The 24,989-nt window shown below is 41.5% G+C and overlaps 1 protein-coding gene across 1 annotated transcript; it reads left to right on the top strand.

Moving 5' to 3' along the window:
- Positions 1-24,989, top strand: r3hdml (R3H domain containing-like). The gene is made up of 6 exons (XM_018097855.2): positions 1-213; positions 615-914; positions 12,531-12,649; positions 13,668-13,800; positions 19,172-19,287; positions 23,720-24,989. The coding sequence occupies exons 2-6, from the start codon at positions 654-656 to the stop codon at positions 23,850-23,852; spliced, it is 762 nt and encodes a 253-aa protein (XP_017953344.1). The 5' UTR covers positions 1-213; positions 615-653; the 3' UTR covers positions 23,853-24,989.

The following is a 24,989-nucleotide window of genomic DNA, read 5'->3' as shown; positions in this document are numbered from 1 at the left end:
AGCCGGCACTAAATCACCTATCAGAGCACTTTCCCAATCTCCAGCCGTTCCTCTGGGGAAGAGTTAAAATGCAACTTCTGCTTCCAGATGCAATCAAAGACTCACAGGATTAGCCCAAAGTAAATCTCTCCGCCACATGTGGAGGAACAGGTTGCCTGCTGAGGTCAGTCCTCAATCTGCTGCTTTCATTCCCAGTCTGAGCCGTTGCTTCAGGTACAGTAGGAAAGCTCCTTTGGCAATTGCCCGGGGTGATTCTTTATGTATTTCTATGTATATCTTTAGCTTTGGGAAACAATTCTTGTTGCCCCAGTGAGGGGGAAAATGATACCAGGGAATATTTACTTGTATATATATTTATATAACTTGTTCATTTTATAAAGATAGGAACCAAAACTGTATTGAATATTTCTTAATTAACCACAAAAACACCAATTAGATTTCTTTTGGCATTTTTAATATTTCAATCATTTTTCATTTTCGGAAAGGTATAGAAGTATTTTTACGATATCTTTTTTTTATGTAGGGTTAAATGAAGCTGATGATAGAATAAATGCGAATAGTTTTTATTCTGGATAATATGTTATATTCATTATTCCTTATTTTTTTCGATCCAGAAGGAAAGCTGATCAGATACAGAGCAGCCGACTGAGAGAATGACATTGATACACCTCCCCATCTTTTTCTCCGGAGTTTTCCTGTGGATTACACCATTATTGAGCGCTTTTCTCTTGGACAGGGCTACTGAACTGCTGAGTCTCTCCAACAGGAATCAAACGGAGCACATGTTTGGCTCAGGGATTCCCAGAATCAGGCGGAAACGTTACATTTCTCCCAGAGACATGAGCGCCTTGTTGGACTATCATAACCAAGTGCGGTCTAAAGTATTTCCTCCAGCTGCTAATATGGAATACATGGTAAGTTCATCTTCCAAGTGGGAATTAGTGATTATATCAGGCTCTTACTGAATTTGCTGCCAGTGGCTTGGGCATCTTTTTTTAAGCTGTCACTTTGTGTTTATTTAATGGAAACTACTAAAGGGGAAGTTAACCCTTTTTTCTTTTTTTTAACTTAAGCTTTAGTATGTTATGGATTGATCTATTCTTATCAGTTTTTTAATGGGTCTTCAACAGGGGCGGGCCAAGCCGGCCGGGCGCCCTAGGCAACCCGGTCGGCCAACTCCGCCCACCTCCCAATTAGATCGGTAGTAGCACTAGGGGTAGGCAGGAGAGGCTCCTGCCTGGCGCCCCTCAATCGTTGCACCCTAGGCAGCTGCCTCTTCTGCCTACCCCTAGTTCCGGCCCTGGTCTTCAAATATTGTTGGAAGCAGCCTGGGATAGGAATGCAACAAGTAAGGGGTGTGCTGAAGAACAATCACATTTGGTCTTCAAAGATTGGGGTATTGAGTTAAATTATTTGTAATGTTGAGTGAATCTGTCCCATTTTGGCTTTGCGAAACTGTGCAAAAATTCACGAAACGGCAACAAATGTGTAAAAATGATGCGCGAAATGTGTAAAATGACGTGCACAAAAAGAAATGTTGCTTGCGGTTTTCGCAAAGCAAATTTTTCCACGGGGAAATTCACAGCGAATCCATGCCTGGTGAAAAATTTCGCTCATTACTAATTATTTGCCTTCCAAACTTTCTTTAGTTTGAAATGTATAAGGGCTCTCAGGTTGCTTGATTTGTCAATAGCAGAACCCAGAGAACTGAAAATGTTCAGGTTTTTTAGGCGAAGCGAAACAGGACAGATTGGCTCATCACTATAAATGACCGCCACTGTGTTTAAGTTGTCATTGTGTGGTCCCACCCATTCAGTGATGTCATTGTGCGGTCCCACCCATTCAGTGATGTCATTGTCCCGTCCCACCCACTCAGTGATGTCATTGTGCCGTCCCACCCATTCAGTGATGACGTTGTGGCGTCCCACCTATTCAGTGATGACATTGTGCCGTCCCACCCATCCAGTGATGACGTTGTGGCGTCCCACCCATTCAGTGATGACGTTGTGGCATCCCACCTATTCAGTGATGACATTGTGCCGTCCCACCCATCCAGTGATGACGTTGTGGCGTCCCACCCATTCAGTGATGACGTTGTGGCATCCCACCTATTCAGTGATGACATTGTGCCGTCCCACCCACTCAGTGATGTCATTGTGCCGTCCCACCCATTCAGTGATGAAGTTGTGGCGTCCCACCCATTCAGTGATGACATTGTGCCGTCCCACCCATTCAGTGATGTCATTGTGCCGTTCCACCCATTCAGTGATGTCATTGTGCCATCCCACCCATTCAGTGATGACATTGTGCCGTCCCACCCATTCAGTGATGTCATTGTGCCGTCCCACCCATTTCAGTGGTGTCATTGTGCCATCCCACCCATTCAGTGACGTCATTGTGCCGTCCCACCCATTCAGTGATGTCATTGTGCCATCCCACCCATTCAGTGATGTCATTAAGATTTTTTCCCAAGCTATAAAAATGGTGGAGGACAGCAGGCCCAATGGATGTGGGGTGGGTTGGGAAGGGATGGACATTTCTTGGAAAATTTCTGCACCATGCACATTGTATCACTAGTCGACATCTAGTTTCTAGTTACTCTTAGGTATTTGCATTCCCATGATGCATCTCTCCCAGGGGCTTTTGGTTGTGCGTGTTATAAGACTTTTATAGCTATATAGATGGATTAATTAGCTAACTCCAATGCTGTATAGACCACAGGATGCCACAGTCTTACATACAATCCATTTGTATTCTCTGAACCCCGATCTTTTGTTATTCTCTAATTAAATTCCCCTATTTCAATATAGCTGTGAAGCATTTGGTCATTCTGCTGATTTCAATTAGTGAATTCTAGGTACTAAGGGAAGGCAAATGCTATAACTGGGGTTATAATTGACATGTAAGATTTACAGATGTGTCAGTAAGAGCTGCCATACCCTGATGGGAGTAAGGCACCGTATGTATTTGGCGGTGAGCTTTGCTTAAGCAAGCAGTGCAAAGTAGATGTCAAATGTATTTGCAGTGGGACCCTAATACTTAAGAGCACCCCAACAACTTGGGGTTACTGGCTTTCCTGCCATTGTTTCAGGCTGGCTGCCATCAACCTTTCTTGCCACCTCCCTCAGTAGTGTTGGAATCCCCTTGCAAGAAGCCAGACAGGAATGTCGTAGGAACCCAGGTTGGGGCCTGATATAATTGTAGGCATGACTAGCCGGATAGGGCAGAAATGGAGCATTTCATATTACAGACAACCCTGTACAGATTGATACCATATGTAACTGCCAATATCACTATTTTCGTGCATTAAGAACAATTCAGCATGAATAGCCCCTTACATTTGTAGAGTCTGTACAGAGGGATTGCATAAAGCTATGCCATTATCCGGAAACACATTACCCAGAAATTCCAAATTACAGGAAGGCCATCTCCTATAGATTATTATAATTATAAGCAAATAATACTAATTTTTAAAAATAATTCAATTTTTCTCTGTAATAATAAAACAGTACCTGTACTTGATCCCAACTAAGATATAATTACCCCTTATTGGGGGCAGAACAGCCCTATTGGGTTTATTTAATGGTTAAATGATCCCTTTTCTCTGTAATAATAAAACAGTACCTGTACTTGATCCCAACTAAGATATAATTACCCCTTATTGGGGGCAGAACAGCCCTATTGGGTTTATTTAATGGTTAAATGATTCCCTTTTCTCTGTAATAATAAAACAGTACCTGTACTTGATCCCAACTAAGATATAATTACCCCTTATTGGGGCAGAACAGCCCTATTGGGTTTATTTAATGGTTAAATGATTCCCTTTTCTCTGTAATAATAAAACAGTACCTGTACTTGATCCCAACTAAGATATAATTACCCCTTATTGGGGGGCAGAACAGCCCTATTGGGTTTATTTAATGGTTAAATGATTCCCTTTTCTCTGTAATAATAAAACAGTACCTGTACTTGATCCCAACTAAGATATAATTACCCCTTATTGGGGGCAGAACAGCCCTATTGGGTTTATTTAATGGTTAAATGATTCCCTTTTCTCTGTAATAATAAAACAGTACCTGTACTTGATCCCAACTAAGATATAATTACCCCTTATTGGGGCAGAACAGCCCTATTGGGTTTATTTAATGGTTAAATGATTCCCTTTTCTCTGTAATAATAAAACAGTACCTGTACTTGATCCCAACTAAGATATAATTACCCCTTATTGGGGGCAGAACAGCCCTATTGGGTTTATTTAATGGTTAAATGATTCCCTTTTCTCTGTAATAATAAAACAGTACCTGTACTTGATCCCAACTAAGATATAATTACCCCTTATTGGGGGCAGAACAGCCCTATTGGGTTTATTTAATGGTTAAATGATTCCCTTTTCTCTGTAATAATAAAACAGTACCTGTACTTGATCCCAACTAAGATATAATTACCCCTTATTGGGGGCAGAACAGCCCTATTGGGTTTATTTAATGGTTAAATGATTCCCTTTTTCTCTGTAATAATAAAACAGTACCTGTACTTGATCCCAACTAAGATATAATTACCCCTTATTGGGGGCAGAACAGCCCTATTGGGTTTATTTAATGGTTAAATGATTCCCTTTTCTCTGTAATAATAAAACAGTACCTGTACTTGATCCCAACTAAGATATAATTACCCCTTATTGGGGTATGTCCACAAATAACCCTTACTGTGTTGCACACAGATTGTGTGGGGTGCAGGGTGGGGTGTCTGTGCTAGGTGCACGTGATAAGGTCCAGTATGTACAGTAGAGTAGCAACAGAGCTAAAGAGTCTCCTTGCCTTGGTCTTGACTAAAGGTGGCCATACACAGTAAGATCCACTCACTTGGCGAGGTCGCCAAATGAGTGGATTTTCTCCTGATATCTCTTCCTATGGGTGAGCCATATCGGGCTAATTTGGTCATTTGGCCCTGGGTCCAAACTATTGAATTAGAATGGTGGGTATAGGCACCTGTCAGTTCGGGGACCATATCAACTAGCCGAAGAGGTCCGATCCAAAGAAAGATCAAACCTGCCCGGTTGAGATCTGCCCATTTTAAGGCAAGATTTTGGTTGGGCAGGCCCGCCATTAGCACCCATAAACAGGCCGATAAGCTGCCAAATCTGTCTAATGCACCAATATCGGCAGCTAGAATCGGCCCTTGTATAGCCACCTTAAGTCAAGCAGTTGATATCTAACATCTAGGCGAGGTGCAAAAGCCTTATTAGGGCATCATGTCTATATAAGTATAGCAGACAGCCCTCTGAGAAGGTGAAAAATATAAGAAGGCAATATCATGGCTATTGTCATGAGTCCATTGCCAGAAACCTTGATGTTCCTTGGCCCACTGTACACAATGTTATAAAGAAGTTGGAGGTCCATAGCTATGTAGCAAATCTTTCTGGAAGTGGACTTGGAAAAGACTGAACAGAAGGATTGTATGGATCTCTATTTAATGCCAGACAGATTCAAGCTGATCTTTAGAGACAAGAGACAACTGTTTTCAACAGGCATCATCTTTTGCCAACTAAGTGAAAGAGGACTCTATTGTAGAAGACCTGCTGACACAGGAACATAAAAAAAAGCCTTAACTGGAGTTCCTCAGAAAAAAAAAATGTCTGGAAAAGGCAAATGTCCTGTGGACAAATGGGAGCTTTCTGGTTAAAGCACAACAAAGCCTTCAAAGAAAAGAACACCATCACTGTAGGCAAACATGGAGGAGTATGGCTGATGCTTTGGGGTTGTGTAGCTGCCCCTGAAATATGTGCCTTGAGTCTGTGCGTGGCATTATGAAATCAGGAGACTACCAAGGCATTTTGGAACCCAGTGCCAAAAAAATATGGGTCTTCATCACATATCATGGGCTTTCCAGAAAGACAATGACCAGAAGCACTCTTCACAAAGCCCCTAGGAATGGTTAAATATAAAACATTAGGCTGTTCCAAGGCACTGAATCCTGATAAAAATCCATCTGAACACTTAAGAAAATATCTAAAAACTGTAGCTGGGGGGAGACCCCCATCAAATGGAATTGGAGCATTTGCAAAAGAAGAGAAACTGTCAGTTGAGAGGTGTAGAAAACTCATGCATAGCTATAGGAAGTGCTTTATTTCTGTTATTTCCAAAAGGTGTGCTATTTGTTATAGCAGCGTTTTTCAACCGCTGTTCCGCGGCACACTAGTGTGCCGCGAGATGTTGCCTGGTGTGCTGTAGGCAGGGCCGCAATTTTTACTTTTCCCTTTAATAAAATCCGGGCCCTGTCATTGGTTGCGCCCCGTGTGTACGGGTGACGTCAGTAGGCACGGGGCGCAACGTTATAAAAGGGCCTGTGTGCGGTCGCGTGTAGGCAGAAGTGCAGAGGCGGCGCGCGTGAGGGGAAGATGTTGCTGAAGCCGCCGAAGAGCAGAAGTAAAATGCTGCTGGGCACCAATGTATTAGGGGGGGCCACGGGGCACACTGACTTATGGGGGCACTGCTGCTGGGCACCAATGTACTAGGGGGGCTGGCTCTTGGCACCAATGTACTGGGGGGCACTGCTGCTGGGCACCAATGTACTAGGGGGGCACTGCTCTTGGCACCAATGTACTAGGGGGGCACTGCTGCTGGGCACCAGTGTACTAGGGGGGCACTGCTCTTGGCACCAATGTACTAGGGGGGCACTGCTGCTGGGCACCAGTGTACTAGGGGGGCACTGCTGCTGGGCACCAATGTACTAGGGGGGCACTGCTCTTGGCACCAATGTACTAGGGGGCACTGCTGCTGGGCACCAATGTACTAGAGGGGCACTGCTCTTGGCACCAATGTACTAGGGGGGCACTGCTGCTGGGCACCAATGTACTAGGGGGGCACTGCTGCTGGGCACCAATGTACTAGGGGGCACTGCTCTTGGCACCAATGTACTAGGGGGGCACTGCTGCTGGGCACCAGTGTACTAGGGGGGCACTGCTGCTGGGCACAGAGTTAAATTTTTTAACATTTTCTAATGGCGGTGTGCCTCGTGATTTTTTTCATGAAACAAGTGTGCCTTTGCCCAAAAAAGGTTGAAAAACACTGTGTTATAGTATTCCGCGTACTTTGGGGCATATTTATTATCGTGTGTAAGCCGACATCACTGGTGGTGTTGAACACAGCAACCAATGAGATCTTTGGTTTTGTTTTCTAACTTGTAGGTGACTGTTCAAATCTAATGGCTGATTGGCTGCTACTGGCAACATCACTGGTGATGTTGGCTTACACACTATAATGAATATGCCCCTTTGTGCGTGTTAAAGAGACGGTAGCAGCTTATGTCATCATTCTCTGTAGGATGTAACATCGCCATCTAGTGGTTATTAATAGATAAGGCATGTACTAAGCAGATCTGGTAACCCATAACAACCTATAAGATATAGGACCATAAATATTGCCAATCTGTTGATATTGACTAGAATTGTGATCCCCTTTGTGAAACACAACGTTCCTTTTTTTGTATCCAGACCAAACAAAATTATAGATTCCCCCGTTACAGAAGTCTGTTACTCAAACAACCAAGTAGCAGGCTGTTCAAGAACGGAGTCCTATCTGATGATTTTGGAGCTGGGGAAAAAGTTCCTGTTCGGTCTGGCAATGGACTGCAGGATTTTTCTTGTCTAACTGGGAAATCTGCCCTGGTATGTTGGTACCTAGGGGTTGTAGCCATCCCAAGACCGTCAGTTGGACCATTCACTTCATTTTATATTTTTGCAATGAATGAAAAAAATTGTGGTTTGTGGACCACATATTTGAAATATAAGAAATCATATTACATTGAACAGGGAAGCACTATAAAAAGATTCTAGGAAAGGACCATTATAGGGGAAACTTGTACCAACATGATGGATGGCGTAGGGTACGTCTACTTGCACCAACAAGTATTCTTTTGTGAGGGAGACCAATTCCTCCCCAAAATGTTGATTACTCTGACTTTGATGAGGGAACTAAATGCAGAAAATTGTGTCCCCTTGACTGCTGTATATTTATGTATTAACAGCCACGAGCTATAAAAAGTTGGCCCAGAACCCAACTCTAGCCCACCCTTTCCCTACCCGGAACCATGTAAGTCATTATACCCATGCCCAACCCTCCGGGACTTCAATAAAAAGAGGTGCAGCAAGCATGGGTAGAACCCAACCCTAGCCCACCCCTTCCCTACCCGGAACTATGTAAGTCATTATACCCATGCCCAACCCTCCGTGACTTCAATAAAAAGAGGTGCAGCAAGCATGGGTAGAACCCAACCCTAGCCCACCCCTTCCCTACCCGGAACTATGTAAGTCATTATACCCATGCCCAACCCTCCGTGACTTCAATAGAAAGGGGTGCAGTAAGCATGGGTAGAACCCAACCCTAGCCCACCCCTTCCCTACCTCAAACTATGTAAGTCATTATACCCATGCCCAACCCTCTGTGACTTCAATAGAAAGGGGTGCAGCAAGCATGGGTATAACCCAACCCTAGCCCACCCCTTCCCTACCCCAAACTATGTAAGTCATTATACCCATGCCCAACCCTCTGTGACTTCAATAGAAAGGGGTGCAGCAAGCATGGGTAGAACCCAACCCTAGCCCACCCCTTCCCTACCCCAAACTATGTAAGTCATTATACCCATGCCCAACCCTCCGTGACTTCAATAGAAAGGGGTGCAGCAAGCATGGGTAGAACCCAACCCTAGCCCACCCCTTCCCTACCCCAAACTATGTAAGTCATTATACCCATGCCCAACCCTCCGTGACTTCAATAGAAAGGGGTGCAGCAAGCATGGGTAGAACCCAACCCTAGCCCACCCCTTCCCTACCCCAAACTATGTAAGTCATTATACCCATGCCCAACCCTCCTTGACTTCAATAGAAAGGGGTGCAGCAAGCATGGGTAGAACCCAACCCTAGCCCACCCCTTCCCTACCCCAAACTATGTAAGTCATTATACCCATGCCCAACCCTCTGTGACTTCAATAGAAAGGGGTGCAGCAAGCATGGGTAGAACCCAACCCTAGCACACCCCTTCCCTACCCCAAACTATGTAAGTCATTATACCCATGCCCAACCCTCCGTGACTTCAATAGAAAGGGGTGCAGCAAGCATGGGTAGAACCCAACCCTAGCCCACCCCTTCCCTACCTCAAACTATGTAAGTCATTATACCCATGCCCAACCCTCCGTGACTTCAATAGAAAGGGGTGCAGCAAGCATGGGTAGAACCCAACCCTAGCCCACCCCTTCCCTACCCCAAACTATGTAAGTCATTATACCCATGCCCAACCCTCCGTGACTTCAATAGAAAGGGGTGCAGCAAGCATGGGTAGAACCCAACCCTAGCCCACCCCTTCCCTACCCCAAACTATGTAAGTCATTATACCCATGCCCAACCCTCCGTGACTTCAATAGAAAGGGGTGCAGCATGCATGGGTATATAAATAAGTGGCAGAAAGAGGAGAAATCTAAGCACACTGGTGTCACTGGTGGTGTAGCTTCGAGAGACAGAGTTCAGCCCATCCGTGACCTGCTTGAAGAGTGTTTCTTCAGTCCAAACTGTCCTGACCCACAGCTGGACCTGCAGATCCTGCGGTTTTAGCTTGCAAGCGTATTCCCAATGGAAAGCCTCATTAGAAATGTTATTTTACAGCATGCTGTTCTAATTATACTGGGTTCTAAATATGACATGGTATTTAATTGCACAGAACCTAAGAAGTGGATCCTGTTTCCATGTTCCCAGCTCTCCAGGAATCATGCAAAGTTCATTGGCGAAAGCGAACACATCTGTTTATGTTTGAGCAATACTGTAATTACGCTCTTCATTTCCACCTTGGCTTTTGCGTATCTTGCCCGGAGCTTTACGTTTGCCATATATAAGGTTTCCTTCATAAGCCAATACTCCACTTTTATTTTTGCATTCAACCTGTTTTACATCAGTCGTTATATATGAAATGAAAAGAAATGTTTTTCTTTTATGCTCATAAATAAAGTACTATTTGTAGATAGTTGTACAAACTCATTAACATTTTCCCGGACGGTCATAAAGGTACATTTGTAGAACAGTAAATTGAAGTCAACTGACATCTGAAACCTTCCTGCAAGCCTAAAATAAAATATATAAATATATATCACTGACTTTGACATATTGAGCTAATTAGAGAACGCTTTGGAGATGCTCTGTTATTTCTTTGGTTTGACTGTACATTGGACGTTCTCCATGATGGATATATATTAAGTGCCGTCCAAATATTATTCCTTTCAGCTGGGCTCACAACTAGGAGGAAGTGGAAAGCTTGTGGTGTTTGTCATTTAGACTTTATATTTGTGTAGATCTTCCAGATGTTTTACTCATAAGAAAGCACAGCTGGGTCATGTCCAAAGTCTTCTCTACAGAGACTGGCTGATGGGCCACTGGCTGCTACACTCTAATGGGATAATGTAATAAAAGGCATAAAGATGGCCCAGGTCTAGTAACCCGTAGTATAATTCAGATATTCGCTTTCAAATAGGTGACTGATAAATGGAACTGGCTCATTGGTTACTCTAGTTTAGGGGTCCCCTCATTTAGGTGGCCATACACAGGCCGATTGTAGCTGCCGATATCGGTCCCTTAGACCCTTAGGCAGCTTATCGCCCAGTGTAGGGGCACTAACTACGGGCCTGACTGACTGACATTGGGCTAGAAATGGGCCAGGTATCGATCGGGCAGTTTGGCCCCAGGGCCAAACAACCAAATTAGCCTGAATTCACCCGATATTGCCCTCCCATAGGTGGGGATATCGGGAGAAGATCCACTTGCTTGGCGACCTCGCCAAGGGAGCAGATCACCTTTTCTTACTACTGAGCCACAGTCAAATGTAAAAAGACTTGGAGAGCAACACAAGCACCATAAACGTTCATGGAGGAGCCAAATAAGGGCTGTGATTGGCTATTAGGGGCCTCTATGCACACTATCAGCTTACAGGGGCTTTATTTGGTAGGAAATCTTGTTTTTATTCAACCAAAACTTGCCCCCAAGTCAGGAATTCAAAAATAACTCCCTGGTTTGGGGGCACTGAGAGCAACATCCAAGGGGTTGGGGAGCAACATGTTGCCCTGAGCCACTGGTTGGGGATCACTGCTCTAGTTGAACAGAACTGTATCAGACTTATAATATTAATGAATAAAACAAAGGATTGTGTGGAAAGAATTTGCCTGACTGTAGTTTGAAATTTTGCAGTGTAGGTAAGTGCATATGCTTGTAACCTGCTTTATGTGAAGGTTGGATATCAGTGGTGCGATATAGAGTTTATGAAGTGAGTATTACTATTCTTGGAAGATGAGTTGCTTTTTAAGCTAATTTAGCAAACTCCAGTTGGATCCCCATCTTTCTCCACTAACAGATCGTTATCTTGTAGGTCCTTTCTGCAGCGCTTCCTGAGCTTATGCTTGTTCTTTGTTTGCAGAAGAAATTACGGTTGCATTTGTTAATGTTTGTCCATAGATACTCAATATGAAATATCATGAATAAAAACATTAATATTAGATTTATGAAGTATGTGTTTTGCATGGGTACATAATGTACCCCCTACTGTAAATGATAAGGATATTAGGAGTCACTGAGGGGTTCTGTGCCCATATAAAGGCACAAGGCTGCAGGCTGAGTTATACAGGGAACTCTGAGTATCACTCATGTATTATAAGGGATAATGTACCCCCTACTGTAAATGATAAGGATATTAGAAGTCACTGAGGGGTTCTGTGCCCATATAAAGGCACAAGGCTGCAGGCTGAGTTATACAGGGAACTCTGAGTATCACTCATGTATTATAAGGGATAATGTACCCCCTACTGTAAATGATAAGGATATTGGAAGTCACTGAGAGCAATAGAGCAATAGTAAATGCCCCCCCATCATAAGTAGCAATTAGCATGCTTTTTTTTAACTTTGCATATTTTTGTACTTTTTCTGCTTTTATTAATATTTTTTCTCTCTCCCCCTTTCTTGCATGGGTTGTAACATAAGAAAACCAAAGAATTTTAGATGACTCAATTAGAATCCCATGACTGGCAGCATCACAGCAAAGCTTGGCAGAATTATTATTTGCACTTCTAGCATATCCATAGCCACACGATGTGTTTGCTACAGAAACCCTATAGTTTATATAAATAGGCTGCTGTGTTGCCATTAAAAAGGAGAAAAGGCACAGGTCACATAGCAGATAACAGATTTGCTCTGTAGAATATACAGTATCTGTTATCTGCTAAGTAACCTGTGCCTTTTCTCCTTTTAATGGCTGCCCCCATGGCTACACAGCAGCTTTGTTTATATAAACTATAGTAGGGCAAACACCCCAGTTGTACCAGTGCAGGGCAACAGTACATTATATCATAATTACTTTTATAAACTTTCATATTTTGGTGTCACTCTTCCTTTAATGAGTCTGACAGGTATCTAATGCTTATACGCTATGACTAATAGAGTGTTTTACAATAAACATTAAGCTATAAAGAGAAATACACTGATTTCTTCTGATTGTCTATAGGTGTGGGACGAGAGGTTAGCAAAGTCTGCAGAGTCGTGGGCAAATCAGTGCAAGTGGGACCATGGACCCAATCAGCTTATGCGCTACATAGGGCAAAATCTCTCTGTTCATTCTGGCAGGTAATGTATTTCTCTTGTTCCTTCTTAAATACTCTTAAGGGCACTGGGTTTAGGAATAATTCAACATATCTGAGTAGGCTCACAAATCATTATCTACCCCCTTGGGGACTAAGCACCAAAAACTTACTAATTGCTTGGATTAAGATATGTCTTGGTTTTTGAGTATATAGTAGGAAGAAAAACTCCCTGGGGTGGTGGGGGGGCGGGGTCATTACCTAAGTAGAATATGACCTAGAACAATATAGGGTCAGATATTAATGCCACTGACACAAGTTCATGAGGACCAAGGGGTGCAAATGAATGCTCCTTTGTGCTCATTCATGAAGCACTTGTGCCCATGGCATATCTGAACCCTGCATTTCATGCCGCATTGTGAAGGACTATAAGACGCAAGTTCAGGGCTATAGGGCACGAGTTAAAGGGCAGGAGAGGGGACGTGCAGGTTTCTCTATTCTGATCAACCTAAAAGCAAGCAGTACTGTATTATGGAAGCACCTAAACCTTTTCACCCTGCCCAGTGCTTGATTTATAAGTTCTGCATGCAAGAGGAGTGGAAGTATATGTTTATTACATTTATCTTAAGCTTTGGACTGCTCTAGAACCTGTACCTCAAGCAGCAGGCCAGGCTATAGCTCTCTGATGGCAGCTTACAGGGGACAGGTAGACTTTAGAAAACACTGGCAATGGACTTGACTAGAACCCTGTAATGGTAGTGCCCAGAGTATACATTGACCATGCTGTGTATGCAGTTGGTACTGCCTCCCACTAAGCTAAAGTAAGCATTAGAATGTATGGTTCTTCTGTATGGTTCTTCTGTATGCTGCATGTAAGGTGCCTAAGCAGCAGATGAAGGGGAAAATAAGGACTCTTGTGGCTGCTTCATTAGGGATGAAAAATGCACGTATTTTAGTCTGTCTGAATATAATACCTCCACTTCTTTAGGAGTGAAAATGTTTAGCCTGGCAGTACAACTTGTACAGGGATAGGAAATTTGTTTACCAATTGTCTTGTTTTCCAGATATCGGTCAATAGTGGATCTCGTGAAAGGTTGGTATGATGAGAGGCAGCATTATTCCTTTCCCCATCCGCGAGAGTGTAACCCCAGCTGCCCTAACAAGTGCACTGGCGCAGTGTGCACCCACTATACCCAGGTACTAGATGAGTCCCTTCTCTCTGTGCTTGCCTACAGTGGGAATTCCATCAATGTAAGAAATGTTAACAGCGCTCATGGTTTGTGGCCTATCTGCTCTGATAGGATCAAACTTGATCAGATGACTTTTGGCCAATGGTCAGTCATTGGTCATGGCCCTTCTAGGGTTCTGTGCAGTCCTACTATCTTAATTGGTCTTTGTGGTCAAATAGCTTACAAACCGGCCATCTTTACCAATGATGACTGGAGGATTGCTCATAAAATGTTATTATGCTTCTTTATATGAAAGATTCTTTTTGCTTTCCTGTTTTCTCCCCTAAAATAAAAAAGAAAAACAATGGAGTCCTGTACTAGGCAGACCCTTCAAGCTGAGCCAATAACACCTTTATGAAATCCTCGGAAAGCACACCAACAGGAAAGTTACTATTTACCCAAAGGATAGTGATTTACTGGGCCAACAAACATCAGTTTTGTTCTGCTATCTTTAAATGAAATCATGATCCTGATGATGGAAATCATTAGCTGTTCCAGAGAATGTTCTCTTTATATTTCCTTACACTTTATATAAGCAAACACATCAGTTGAGTTCCTTGTTGGGGAAGTACAATTCAACTCAGTAGAGTCTTTTTTAAACTGTGTAAGGCGGCTCTATTTACCTTGATTCTATTACCAGTGGGACTAATTGGTTTCCATGATTGGTTTACTCTCACATCAAGGAATTATAAAAAAGAAAAAAAAAATGCATATAATTCCAAGTTCTTGTTTTCAAAAGGTATATAAAAGTGCCCAAATATGGGACCAAAAAGATCACCTGATTTGGTAGATTGGTGCCATCTTTATGGTCTTTATTATTCACAAAGTCATCCCAGTACATGGACAGGAAAAGCACATGTTATCTGGGCACACAGTGCCTGAAATGAAAAAAAATGTGTGTGTCCAATATGGCACCTGTTGGTAAAAGTAGTAATTGTAGCCAGAAACCCTTGGTTCTATAATTGTTGTTTTAAAGTTAGGATACTTGCACTTTGCCTCAAAAAAGATAGGTGCAGTCTATATAGAACAGGCAAGCCAACAACCTGCTATCAAGGGTTACCAACTATCCTTATACAATCATGGGGGTTATGGGGTGACTAATCATCATGTAGTAATCAAGTTTACACTTTGACTTAAATGACTTCCAGGTTGGGTGACAACACTACATGCTCTACTTTGCCTAAATGCCCAGTATTTCAGCTCTAAGGAAAAGCCCTTAGCAGAAATGTGTGTCGGTGATCTCTAGTACGGGAGCTTTTTGTGCACTAGGCCTTCTAATTGTCTGGGGCAAGTCAGAATTCAGGCTCTTTAGCACTGTACCAATCATCAGTTAAGAAGACCATACACACTAAGATCTGCCCCCTTGGCGATGTCGCTAAGCGAGCAGCTCTTCTCCCGATGTCCCCAGGTAGGGATAGGTGATATCGAGCTAATTCGGTCATTTGGCCCTGCGGCCAGACGATCGAATTAGAGCAGCAGGTATGGGTGCCCATCGGTTCAGGGACTACATCAACGAGCCAATGTGGCCCTCGCGAAAAATTAAACCTGCCCGATCGAGATCTGCCCGATTTTAGGCCAGATGTTGGCCGAGCAGGCCCAACATTAGTGCCCATACAAGGGCCGATAAGCTGCCGAATCGGTCTAAAGAACCCATGTTGGCAGCTAGAATAGTTCAGTGTATGGCCACCTTTACTGCTTGATTACTAGTGCCAGGTTTTCCTTGGTTGAAGTGAGAAGTATTGCCTCAATAGGGACAACTGGTAGCCTTTTAGCATAGTGGGTTGTTGGTCAGTACTCTAGACCAGGGATCCCCAATCTTTTATACCTGTGAGCCACATTCAAATGGAAAAAGTGTTGGGGAGCAACACAAGCCTGAAAAAAGTTAATGGGGGTGCAAATAAGAGCTATAATTTGCTATTTGGTAGCCCCTATGTGGACTGGCAGCCTATAGAAGGCTCTGTTTGGCTTTATATTGGGTTTTATGCAACCAAAACTTGCCTTCAAACCAGAAATTCAAAAATAATCACCTACTTTGAGGCCCCTGGGAGCAACATCCAAGGGGTTAGTGAGCAACATGTTGCTCAAAAACCACTGGTTGGGGATCACTGCTCTAGACAGTACTTCTATTGGTCAGTGCTCTAGAAGTACCTCTACTTTACCTGAGGCATAATGGCAAGATTTCTACCTACAATTAAGCCTACTAGCAAGTTTCCATATGCAAGATATTGTTACAAAATAAATAATTGTCTTCAGTTTCTATTTTTTCAATACATTTTTCTATAATGGATTATAAATGACATGTCAGTTTTACTGCTCTGTAGACTTACTTGTAGCTTAGTTCATTGACACCAGCGCTCATCACCTCGACTGAAACAACAAGGCTTTTATTCAGTAACACATCTGTTCCATACCTGCCCACAAGGTGTTCTGAGGTTTGGTTTTATTCCTGTTAATGATGGTAAAGGCCATCTGAGAAGATTGGTTTCCTGAGACCCACATTTTGCTCATTCTTAATCCTTAACTGTAATAAAACCCATGTTGTCCTTGGCAGTCAGTCTTAAATCCGTTCTTGGGAAAAAGTACAACTCCAGGCTGTCAGAAACTGCTGACTGTCCAGTCTTTTCCATGTGCATTCAGTGTAACCCGGGATGTCAAATAAACCATTACAGCATCATCTCTGGCCAACAGACAGATATTGAAACCAACCTTTGACGTAACAAATGTACCCATCTTCTGTAGGGATTTTGTGAAAGAACTCATTCAGACATATCCTGACATTGTTTATATTGGCTGGTTCATTTTTCCAACAGCTGGTACGCTGGCTGTACACTTAGATTCAGTTCTAGCTTTGCAATAATCTTTTTCCTTAGCCTTCCTAAGTAACTGTATAGGGGATTCATTTCATATTGTGTTGTATTTATGTTGCCCTATTTTTCTTTTCTGCTTTAGGGCATGTAAATTGTGTGTTCAGAGCACAGTTTAGGTACAACGTACCCTGGTACATGTAGACACACTTCAGCTTAAAGCATGTCTGGCCCCTTCTTAAGGTGGCCATACATGGGCCAATTCTAGCTGCCAATATTGGTTCCTTAGCACGATTCGGCAGCTTATCGGCCTGTGTATGGGCAAGAACGATGGGCCTGCCTGACCAACATCTGCCCTGAAATCGGGCAGATCTCGATTGAGCAGGTTTGATTTTTAGTCGGATTGGGGACCGCATCGGCTCATTGATGCCCCTGGGCCAAACAACCCAATTAACCCAATATCACCCACCCATAGGTGGGGATATCGGAGAAGATCTGCTCTCTTGGTGACCTCTAGAATGCAGGTGTATGGCCAACTTTAGAGTGCACTACATTCAATATGAATGTACGACCATGTATACGGACCCTTAGATCAGAGGTTTTCCTGCCTTAAATGGTTATTTTAGTCCAACAATCAAGTGTATCCCAAACTTTCAAGCTCAAGGTCATCAACTGTTTTGGTCTTCACCCTTGGGGGCAGCCATACAGTTTGTCTATATCTGGGTAGGGAGGTTGTACTGCCCGTTATCCAGAAACTTTTTGGCCAAGTAGTGCTTGTCTAGCATCCAGGCTTACTTACTACTTACAAATGGGTTCTTCTACAACACTTATCAAAGATAAACTCTCCATTCAGCAAACAATTGATCAACACTGAAGGTATCAGGGTATAGAAAGGCAACATCTAATGCTGGAGGTTACTGAAAATGCAAAGGAAACTTGGTACATATCTTATGTGTAAACATTTTACAATCATCCCGCTTTATAAAGTTATGTATTTAATATACTACACTTTATACAGTCACACGTTTATTTTATGCTCTCCTGGACACTGTGAAAACAGTATCAATTCTGGGAAAACATTAATTGAGGTTTATATATATATATATATATATAGATGCTTGGTACTCAAATTTCTTTGGGCTCTGACAGTGGTCCCGATAAGTATGTGGACTGACACAATTTAGAGAGTAAATTTTGGTGCTTTATACATTATATATATTGGTCATATGCTTTAGCTTCTGTTTCCATGAGCCTTTTTTCCTTCCGACAGCTTGTGGCTATGGCATAGCAAGCTCTAATGTTCGGGAGATTTACTTGTCTTTATTTTAATAATAACGCCTAACAAGGGACCATTACCCGGTTATGATTAGTGCTACCAAATCACTTACCCTTATCCTACCATGTAGCCACACAGGTTTATCTCGCTCTTTTTATTACTATGTTCTTTACATATATTAAGTTACATTGTTTTCTTTCTTGTTGGCAATCCACATTAGCACTTTCTGTTTCGTTTATTTTGATCTCTTTAATATATTATTTGTTGTATTTCGTGAGTTTGGGGTTGTTTGTGTACACGTATTGTCTGATGTCATCACATTTGCATTTTTGGGGGGGTGTCCCACACGTTCACGTTATTGTCTGTTGGTGTTCCCGCCAAACACTGTTTATAAGGTTTTTTTCTCACTTGTATTTGTAACTTTGACAAAGGCTGGTGTTGCAGCCAAAACGTCAGTTCCCTTGCCTCTATAATAAAATTTACAAAATTGAACCTAAGACCTGCGTGAGCGGTACCTTCTTCCAAGCATCTGTGTACATACTAATGGGACTGCACCCAGGCACCTTTATTCGCTTTACACGTGAGTGCCGGCTTCTGCAGCATATTATATATATATACTGTATATATATACATGATCTAAAGTCACATAATTTTAATAATTCAGTTAGGCCAAGCCAGGCACTTGGATTGGTATTTCAGGCCCGAGTCCTGCCTAAAAAGGCTAGGATTTGGCCGATTTCCGAAACTAATCCAGTTTTATGGCAGGCATAGCTAACCCTTACACTCAGTTCTGCAACTACAGTGCAACATTCTTTATAAAGATGCTTTTTTGAGGTTAATGTCAAACTTTATATTGGCAACTGAAGGTTGCCAAGAATGCTGGACATTTAATATGAAAGGCACATGTCGGCCATGACACCCATTAATGCCTTCTTCATGTATTAACACAAAATCCCACCCTTTATCACTCTTTTGTTAAAAGCAGGAATTAGTTGTAGCCATTGGCTTTCATTTTCTCACTAATGATACACTTATTATAAAATGAAGAGTCATAAGATGAAGAGTAAGTTCTGTGTTCAACAGGAAGGCTTTCTCTACCCATTAAAATAGCAATGACTCCCAATGGTTGGTTTCACCACAAACAAACACCTTCCCAATGTGAAAAATCTTGTTTTAATCAAGAAGAGAATCTGTAAAACCTGAAGTTAAAAAATATCGTTCAGGCACCACATTAACAAAAGGTCTACCTTTTATTTCAGATGGTATGGGCATCGTCCAACAGAATAGGGTGTGCCGTCAATATCTGCACTAATATAAACGTCTGGGGCAGCACATGGAGGCAGGCATCTTACCTAGTGTGCAATTATTCTATAAAGTAAGTATTTTCCTTCAATGTGCCATGTCCAGAGTAAACCTTTATCCTCATGAATAATTACAAACTCAAAGTGCCCTATGACTGGAACATTGGAGCCCATAAGAGATTCATTGGCATTTCTGAGCTAAAACATGGACCGTTAACCCCATTGTTGAATTAAGAGTTAATTGCCATTAATGGTTGTGGTTTTTTTGGGGGGAGGTGAATAAACAACAACAAAAATATATACAGGTATGGGATCCCTTATCCGGAAACCCGTTATCCAGAAAGCTCCCAATTACGGAAAGCCCATCCCCTATAGACTCCATTTTAATCAAATAATTCAGAATTTTTAAACTGTTTTCCTTTTTCTCTGTAATAATAAAACAGTACCTGTACTTGATCCCAACTAAGATATAATTACCCCTTATTGGGGGCAGAACAGCCCTATTGGGTTTATTTAATGGTTAAATGATTCCCTTTTCTCTGTAATAATAAAACAGTACCTGTACTTGATCCCAACTAAGATATAATTACCCCTTATTGGGGGCAGAACAGTCCTATTGGGTTTATTTAATGGTTAAATGATTCCTTTTCTCTGTAATAATAAAACAGTACCTGTACTTGATCCCAACTAAGATATAATTACCCCTTATTGGGGGCAGAACAGCCCTATTGGGTTTATTTAATGGTTAAATGATTCCCTTTTCTCTGTAATAATAAAACAGTACCTGTACTTGATCCCAACTAAGACATAATTACCCCTTATTGGGGGCAGAACAGTCCTATTGGGTTTATTTAATGGTTAAATGATTCCTTTTCTCTGTAATAATAAAACAGTACCTGTACTTGATCCCAACTAAGATATAATTACCCCTTATTGGGGGCAGAACAGCCCTATTGGGTTTATTTAATGGTTAAATGATTCCCTTTTCTCTGTAATAATAAAACAGTACCTGTACTTGATCCCAACTAAGACATAATTACCCCTTATTGGGGGCAGAACAGCCCTATTGGGTTTATTTCATGGTTAAATGATTCCCTTTTCTCTGTAATAATAAAACAGTACCTGTACTTGATCCCAACTAAGATATAATTACCCCTTATTGGGGCAGAACAGCCCTATTGGGTTTATTTCATGGTTAAATGATTCCCTTTTCTCTGTAATAATAAAACAGTACCTGTGCTTGATCCCAACTAAGATATAATTACCCCTTATTGGGGGCAGAACAGTCCTATTGGGTTTATTTAATGGTTAAATGATTCCCTTTTCTCTGTAATAATAAAACAGTACCTGTACTTGATCCCAACTAAGATATCAATAACACTTATTGGATGCAAAACAATCCTATTGGGTTTATTTAATATTTTATTGATTTTTTAGTATACTTAAGGTATGGAGATCCAAATTATGGAAAGACCCCTTATCCAGAATCCCCTTGGTCCCAAGCATTCTGCATAATGGGTCCTATACAGGTATCGGACCCCTTATCCGGAAACCCGTTATCCAGAAAGCTCCGAATTACGGAATGCCCGTCTCCCATAGACTCCATTTTAATCAAATAATTCAGAATTTTAAAACTAATTTCCTTTTTCTATGTAGAAATAAAACAGAACCTTGTAATTGATTCCAACTAAGATATAATTAATCCTTATTGGATGCAAAACAATCCTATTGGTTTAATTAATGTTTTATTAATTTCTTAGTAGACTTAAGGTATTGAGATCCAAATTACGGAAAGACCCCTTATCCGGAATACCCTTGGTCCCGAGCATTCTGGATAATGGGTCCTATACCTGTACCTGTACTGTAATGTAATAATGGTAAGTTATAGCCCAGATATCCCAAATGGATAACAATGGGGTGTGATAAGACCTTCATAAACCAAAATGAGACACAATGGGGTCTGATTTGAAACCAGAATATTCAGTTGTTTTCCACTGAATTTTATTTTTATACATTTTTGTACAATGCAGAATTGTCTCTAAATATTGCAGTTGATAAAGGTTAAATAAGTTATCACTTCTGAAACTTTCCATTGATATATTAGGAAAAATGCCACCACTATATCCCATTTCAGTTTCTTCATCATACACAGTTTTCTTTTACTCATTGTTTCAAAAATACAATTTTCATCATTGGGAAAAAGTGTTTTAGCCGTCTGTTGAGGAAAAGACAGATTGAACTGAGGTTTAAATTAGAAAATGTCAAACTGCTCTTTTTAAATACAATACAGTGCATTACAAAGTGGTCAAATATTATTTTGTGTTATCCTCAGGAAATGCAAGGAGCCTGCATGAATTTAAAGGTTTACACACAGCACAGAGTAAATTAGTACATGATAACTTTCTGTACAAGGATTGTCCTTTTGCATCAAATCAGTGCTTTGATGGCGCAGACATCTGAAGGATGGAATGTCAGATCAATAAACAATGTAAATGTTCTACATCACACTGCCTCCTCAGATTGCTCTGCATTGAACCATGACTGCCCCTCCAAGGAAAAATGCACTGCTGTTCCCTTATACAAACCATTAGAAAATGATTCTGCTTAATCACAGGGCATTGTTCCAACAAAAAAAAAATTTGTTTGGGGAATAGAATATTGCTTATTTTGGCAAGAGTAATGACATTTTGTATTTATTTACTCATTAAATCTCCATATTTACCAAGAAATTAAAACTCAAGGTAAATTAAAACTTTTCAGTAATATTTATCTTAGTGATACGTCATCGATATCCCTACACAAACATCAGTGAGATACCTACACAAACGTCACTGAGATACCTACACAAACATCACTGAGATACCTACACAAACATCAGTGAGATACCTACACAAACATCAGTGAGATACCTACACAAACATCACTGAGATACCTACACAAACGTCACTGAGATACCTACACAAACGTCACTGAGATACCTACATAAACATCACTGAGATACCTACACAAACGTCACTGAGATACCTACACAAACATCACTGAGATACCTGCACAAACGTCACTGAGATACCTACACAAACATCACTGAGATACAAACATCACTGAGATACCTACACAAACATCACTGAGATACCTACACAAACATCAGTGAGATACCTACACAAACATCAGTGAGATACCTACACAAACATCACTGAGATACCTACACAAACGTCACTGAGATACCTACACAAACGTCACTGAGATACCTACATAAACATCACTGAGATACCTACACAAACGTCACTGAGATACCTACACAAACATCACTGAGATACCTGCACAAACGTCACTGAGATACCTACACAAACATCACTGAGATACAAACATCACTGAGATACCTACACAAACATCACTGAGATACCTACACAAACGTCACTGAGATACCTACACAAACGTCACTGAGATACCTACACAAACATCACTGAGATACCTACACAAACATCACTTACATACCTACATACACAAACAAACATCACTGAGATACCTACACAAACATCACTGAGATACCTACACAAACATCACTGAGATACCTACATACACAAACATCACTGAGATACCTACACAAACAACACTGAGATACCTACACAAACATCACTGAGATACCTACACAAACATCACTGAGGTACCTACATACACAAACATCACTGAGATACCTACACAAACATCACTGAGATACCTACACAAATATCACTGAGATAAACATCACTTAGATACCTACACAAACATCACTTAGATACCTATACAAACACCACTGAGATACCTACATATACAAACATCACTGAGATACCTACACAAACATCACTGAGAAACCTACACAAACACCAATGAGATACCTACACAAACACCACTGAGATACCTACACAAACATCATTGAAATACCTACAGAAACACCACTGAGATACCTACAGAAACACCACTGAGATACCTACACAAACGTCGCTGAGATACCTACATACACAAACATCACTGAGATACCTACACAAACATCACTGAGATACCTACACAAATATCACTGAGATACCTACATAAACCCCACTGAGATACCTACATAAACCCCACTGAGATACCTACACAAAGACCACTGAGATACCTACACAAACGTCACTGATATACCTACATACACAACCATCACTGAGATTTCTACACAAACACCACTTAGATACCTACACAAATGTCACTGAGATACCTACAAAAACGTCATTGCGATATCTACACAAATATCACTGCTCTCTATTATTGTAATACTGTTGAACCTATTGTCTATCTCTGTCACTCTCTCTCACAAGGAGTTTCATCATTATTTTTTTATCTGACAGTTGATAGTAAGTGTTTGTTACTGTGACACTTGATTTTGAGAGAACTTACTGGGGAAGCTGCATATGCAATTATGTCTCCATATAACTAATATTGTAGTTTTTGCTTTAAATCCATTTACCTAACTTTATCCTAATGTTCTTCTTCCAGAGGCAACTGGATAGGAGAGGCTCCATATAAGTTGGGACGCCCTTGCTCTGCTTGTCCGCCCAGTTATGGAGGTGTCTGTAGCAACAACATGTGTTTCTCTGGAGTAAAATCCAATAAGCTGACCTGGTTTTAATATGCTATTGTTCTGAATACTTGGGGGCAGAGGGTTACATTTTTGTTTGGGGTGGCGACTGATAGAAATATATCAATATATAGCAGTGGATTCTAAATATGAATTAGTCTCCACCTATGTGAATACTCTGGTATGGATTTTTTTAAGTAAAATAAGTAATTTTTTTCAAGGCCACCAGTCAACTGTCTTATATTTGGAAGACCTTATTTTCATCAGAAGAGATGTTTTCCTAAATGACTTCACTTGCATGATGTAAGAACAGAATGTGCCTTAATGCAATGTGGCCTGCATATATCCGCCACTCAAAGAAGTATATGAACATCCATACAAAACCAGAGTGAGATCCTTTACTATATAGTGGTAGTGTGGCCCTAATAAATTGTTATTAGAAGCACTGAGAATAACAATTGCCATTAGAAGGAAGCTAATATCCCTTGCCTTTTACCTGTGAATTACAATTGCATTATTTTTTTAGATTTATGTATTTTTCTAAGTTGCCTTCCAACCACAAGCCTGGCTTTTTAAAAAGGGCAGTTTGCAACAGGGACTCATAGCACTAAAGAGAAATACTTAACAGAAAGTTCCAGTCTCTTAATTGGCAACACCAAGAAAGGCTGTGGTATCAGCCTGTAGTGGGTCATGTAGATATTTCTCCATGCAGGGTCAGACTGGGGTTTGAGAGGACCACCAGGGCTGGTACTCCAGGGGACCCTCACCCCCTCAGGGGGCCACAATCACCCGCCTGCTGGCTCACCCACCACTAGCCCCTCCCCCTCCCAAATATGTACCTTATACTTCTCCATGACTGGGGGAGGGAGGGCAGTGGGGGAGCAGCAGAAGTGGGGATCAGGTCTGGGTTGACGGGGCTCCTGAGGGCCAGGGCCCACCGGATTTTCTCCCGTCGGCCCAGTCTCCATGTGTTGGAACAAAGTTGTAGAACAGTTTTGTGTAGCTTCTTAATGCGTCATTAAGATTAATGGGCGTTAAGACAATTTATTGGTAGAAGGAGCTTTTTGACCTAAATGAGATAAGCATCCAAAGCTTTTGACTACCAAAAGTGACACAATGGGGGGAATTCACAAAAGTGGTGATATTGAGACAAAATAAAAATGGAGATAGATTTGTCGGATTTTCCAC

The sequence above is a fragment of the Xenopus tropicalis genome, chromosome 10, assembly GCF_000004195.4.
Source record: "Xenopus tropicalis strain Nigerian chromosome 10, UCB_Xtro_10.0, whole genome shotgun sequence".
NCBI lineage: Eukaryota > Metazoa > Chordata > Amphibia > Anura > Pipidae > Xenopus > Xenopus tropicalis.
The sequence above is the reverse complement of the archived record's forward strand: the minus strand, read 5'-3'. Positions and strand labels throughout refer to the sequence as shown.

Excerpts from the sequence above, each read along its gene's own strand:
- r3hdml (XM_018097855.2), top strand. The coding sequence starts at position 654 with ATGACATTGATACACCTCCCCATCTTTTTCTCCGGAGTTTTCCTGTGG. Across the intron at positions 915-12,530 it reads CTGCTAATATGGAATACATG|GTGTGGGACGAGAGGTTAGC; the intron begins GTAAGTTCATCT and ends GATTGTCTATAG. Across the intron at positions 12,650-13,667 it reads CTCTCTGTTCATTCTGGCAG|ATATCGGTCAATAGTGGATC; the intron begins GTAATGTATTTC and ends CTTGTTTTCCAG.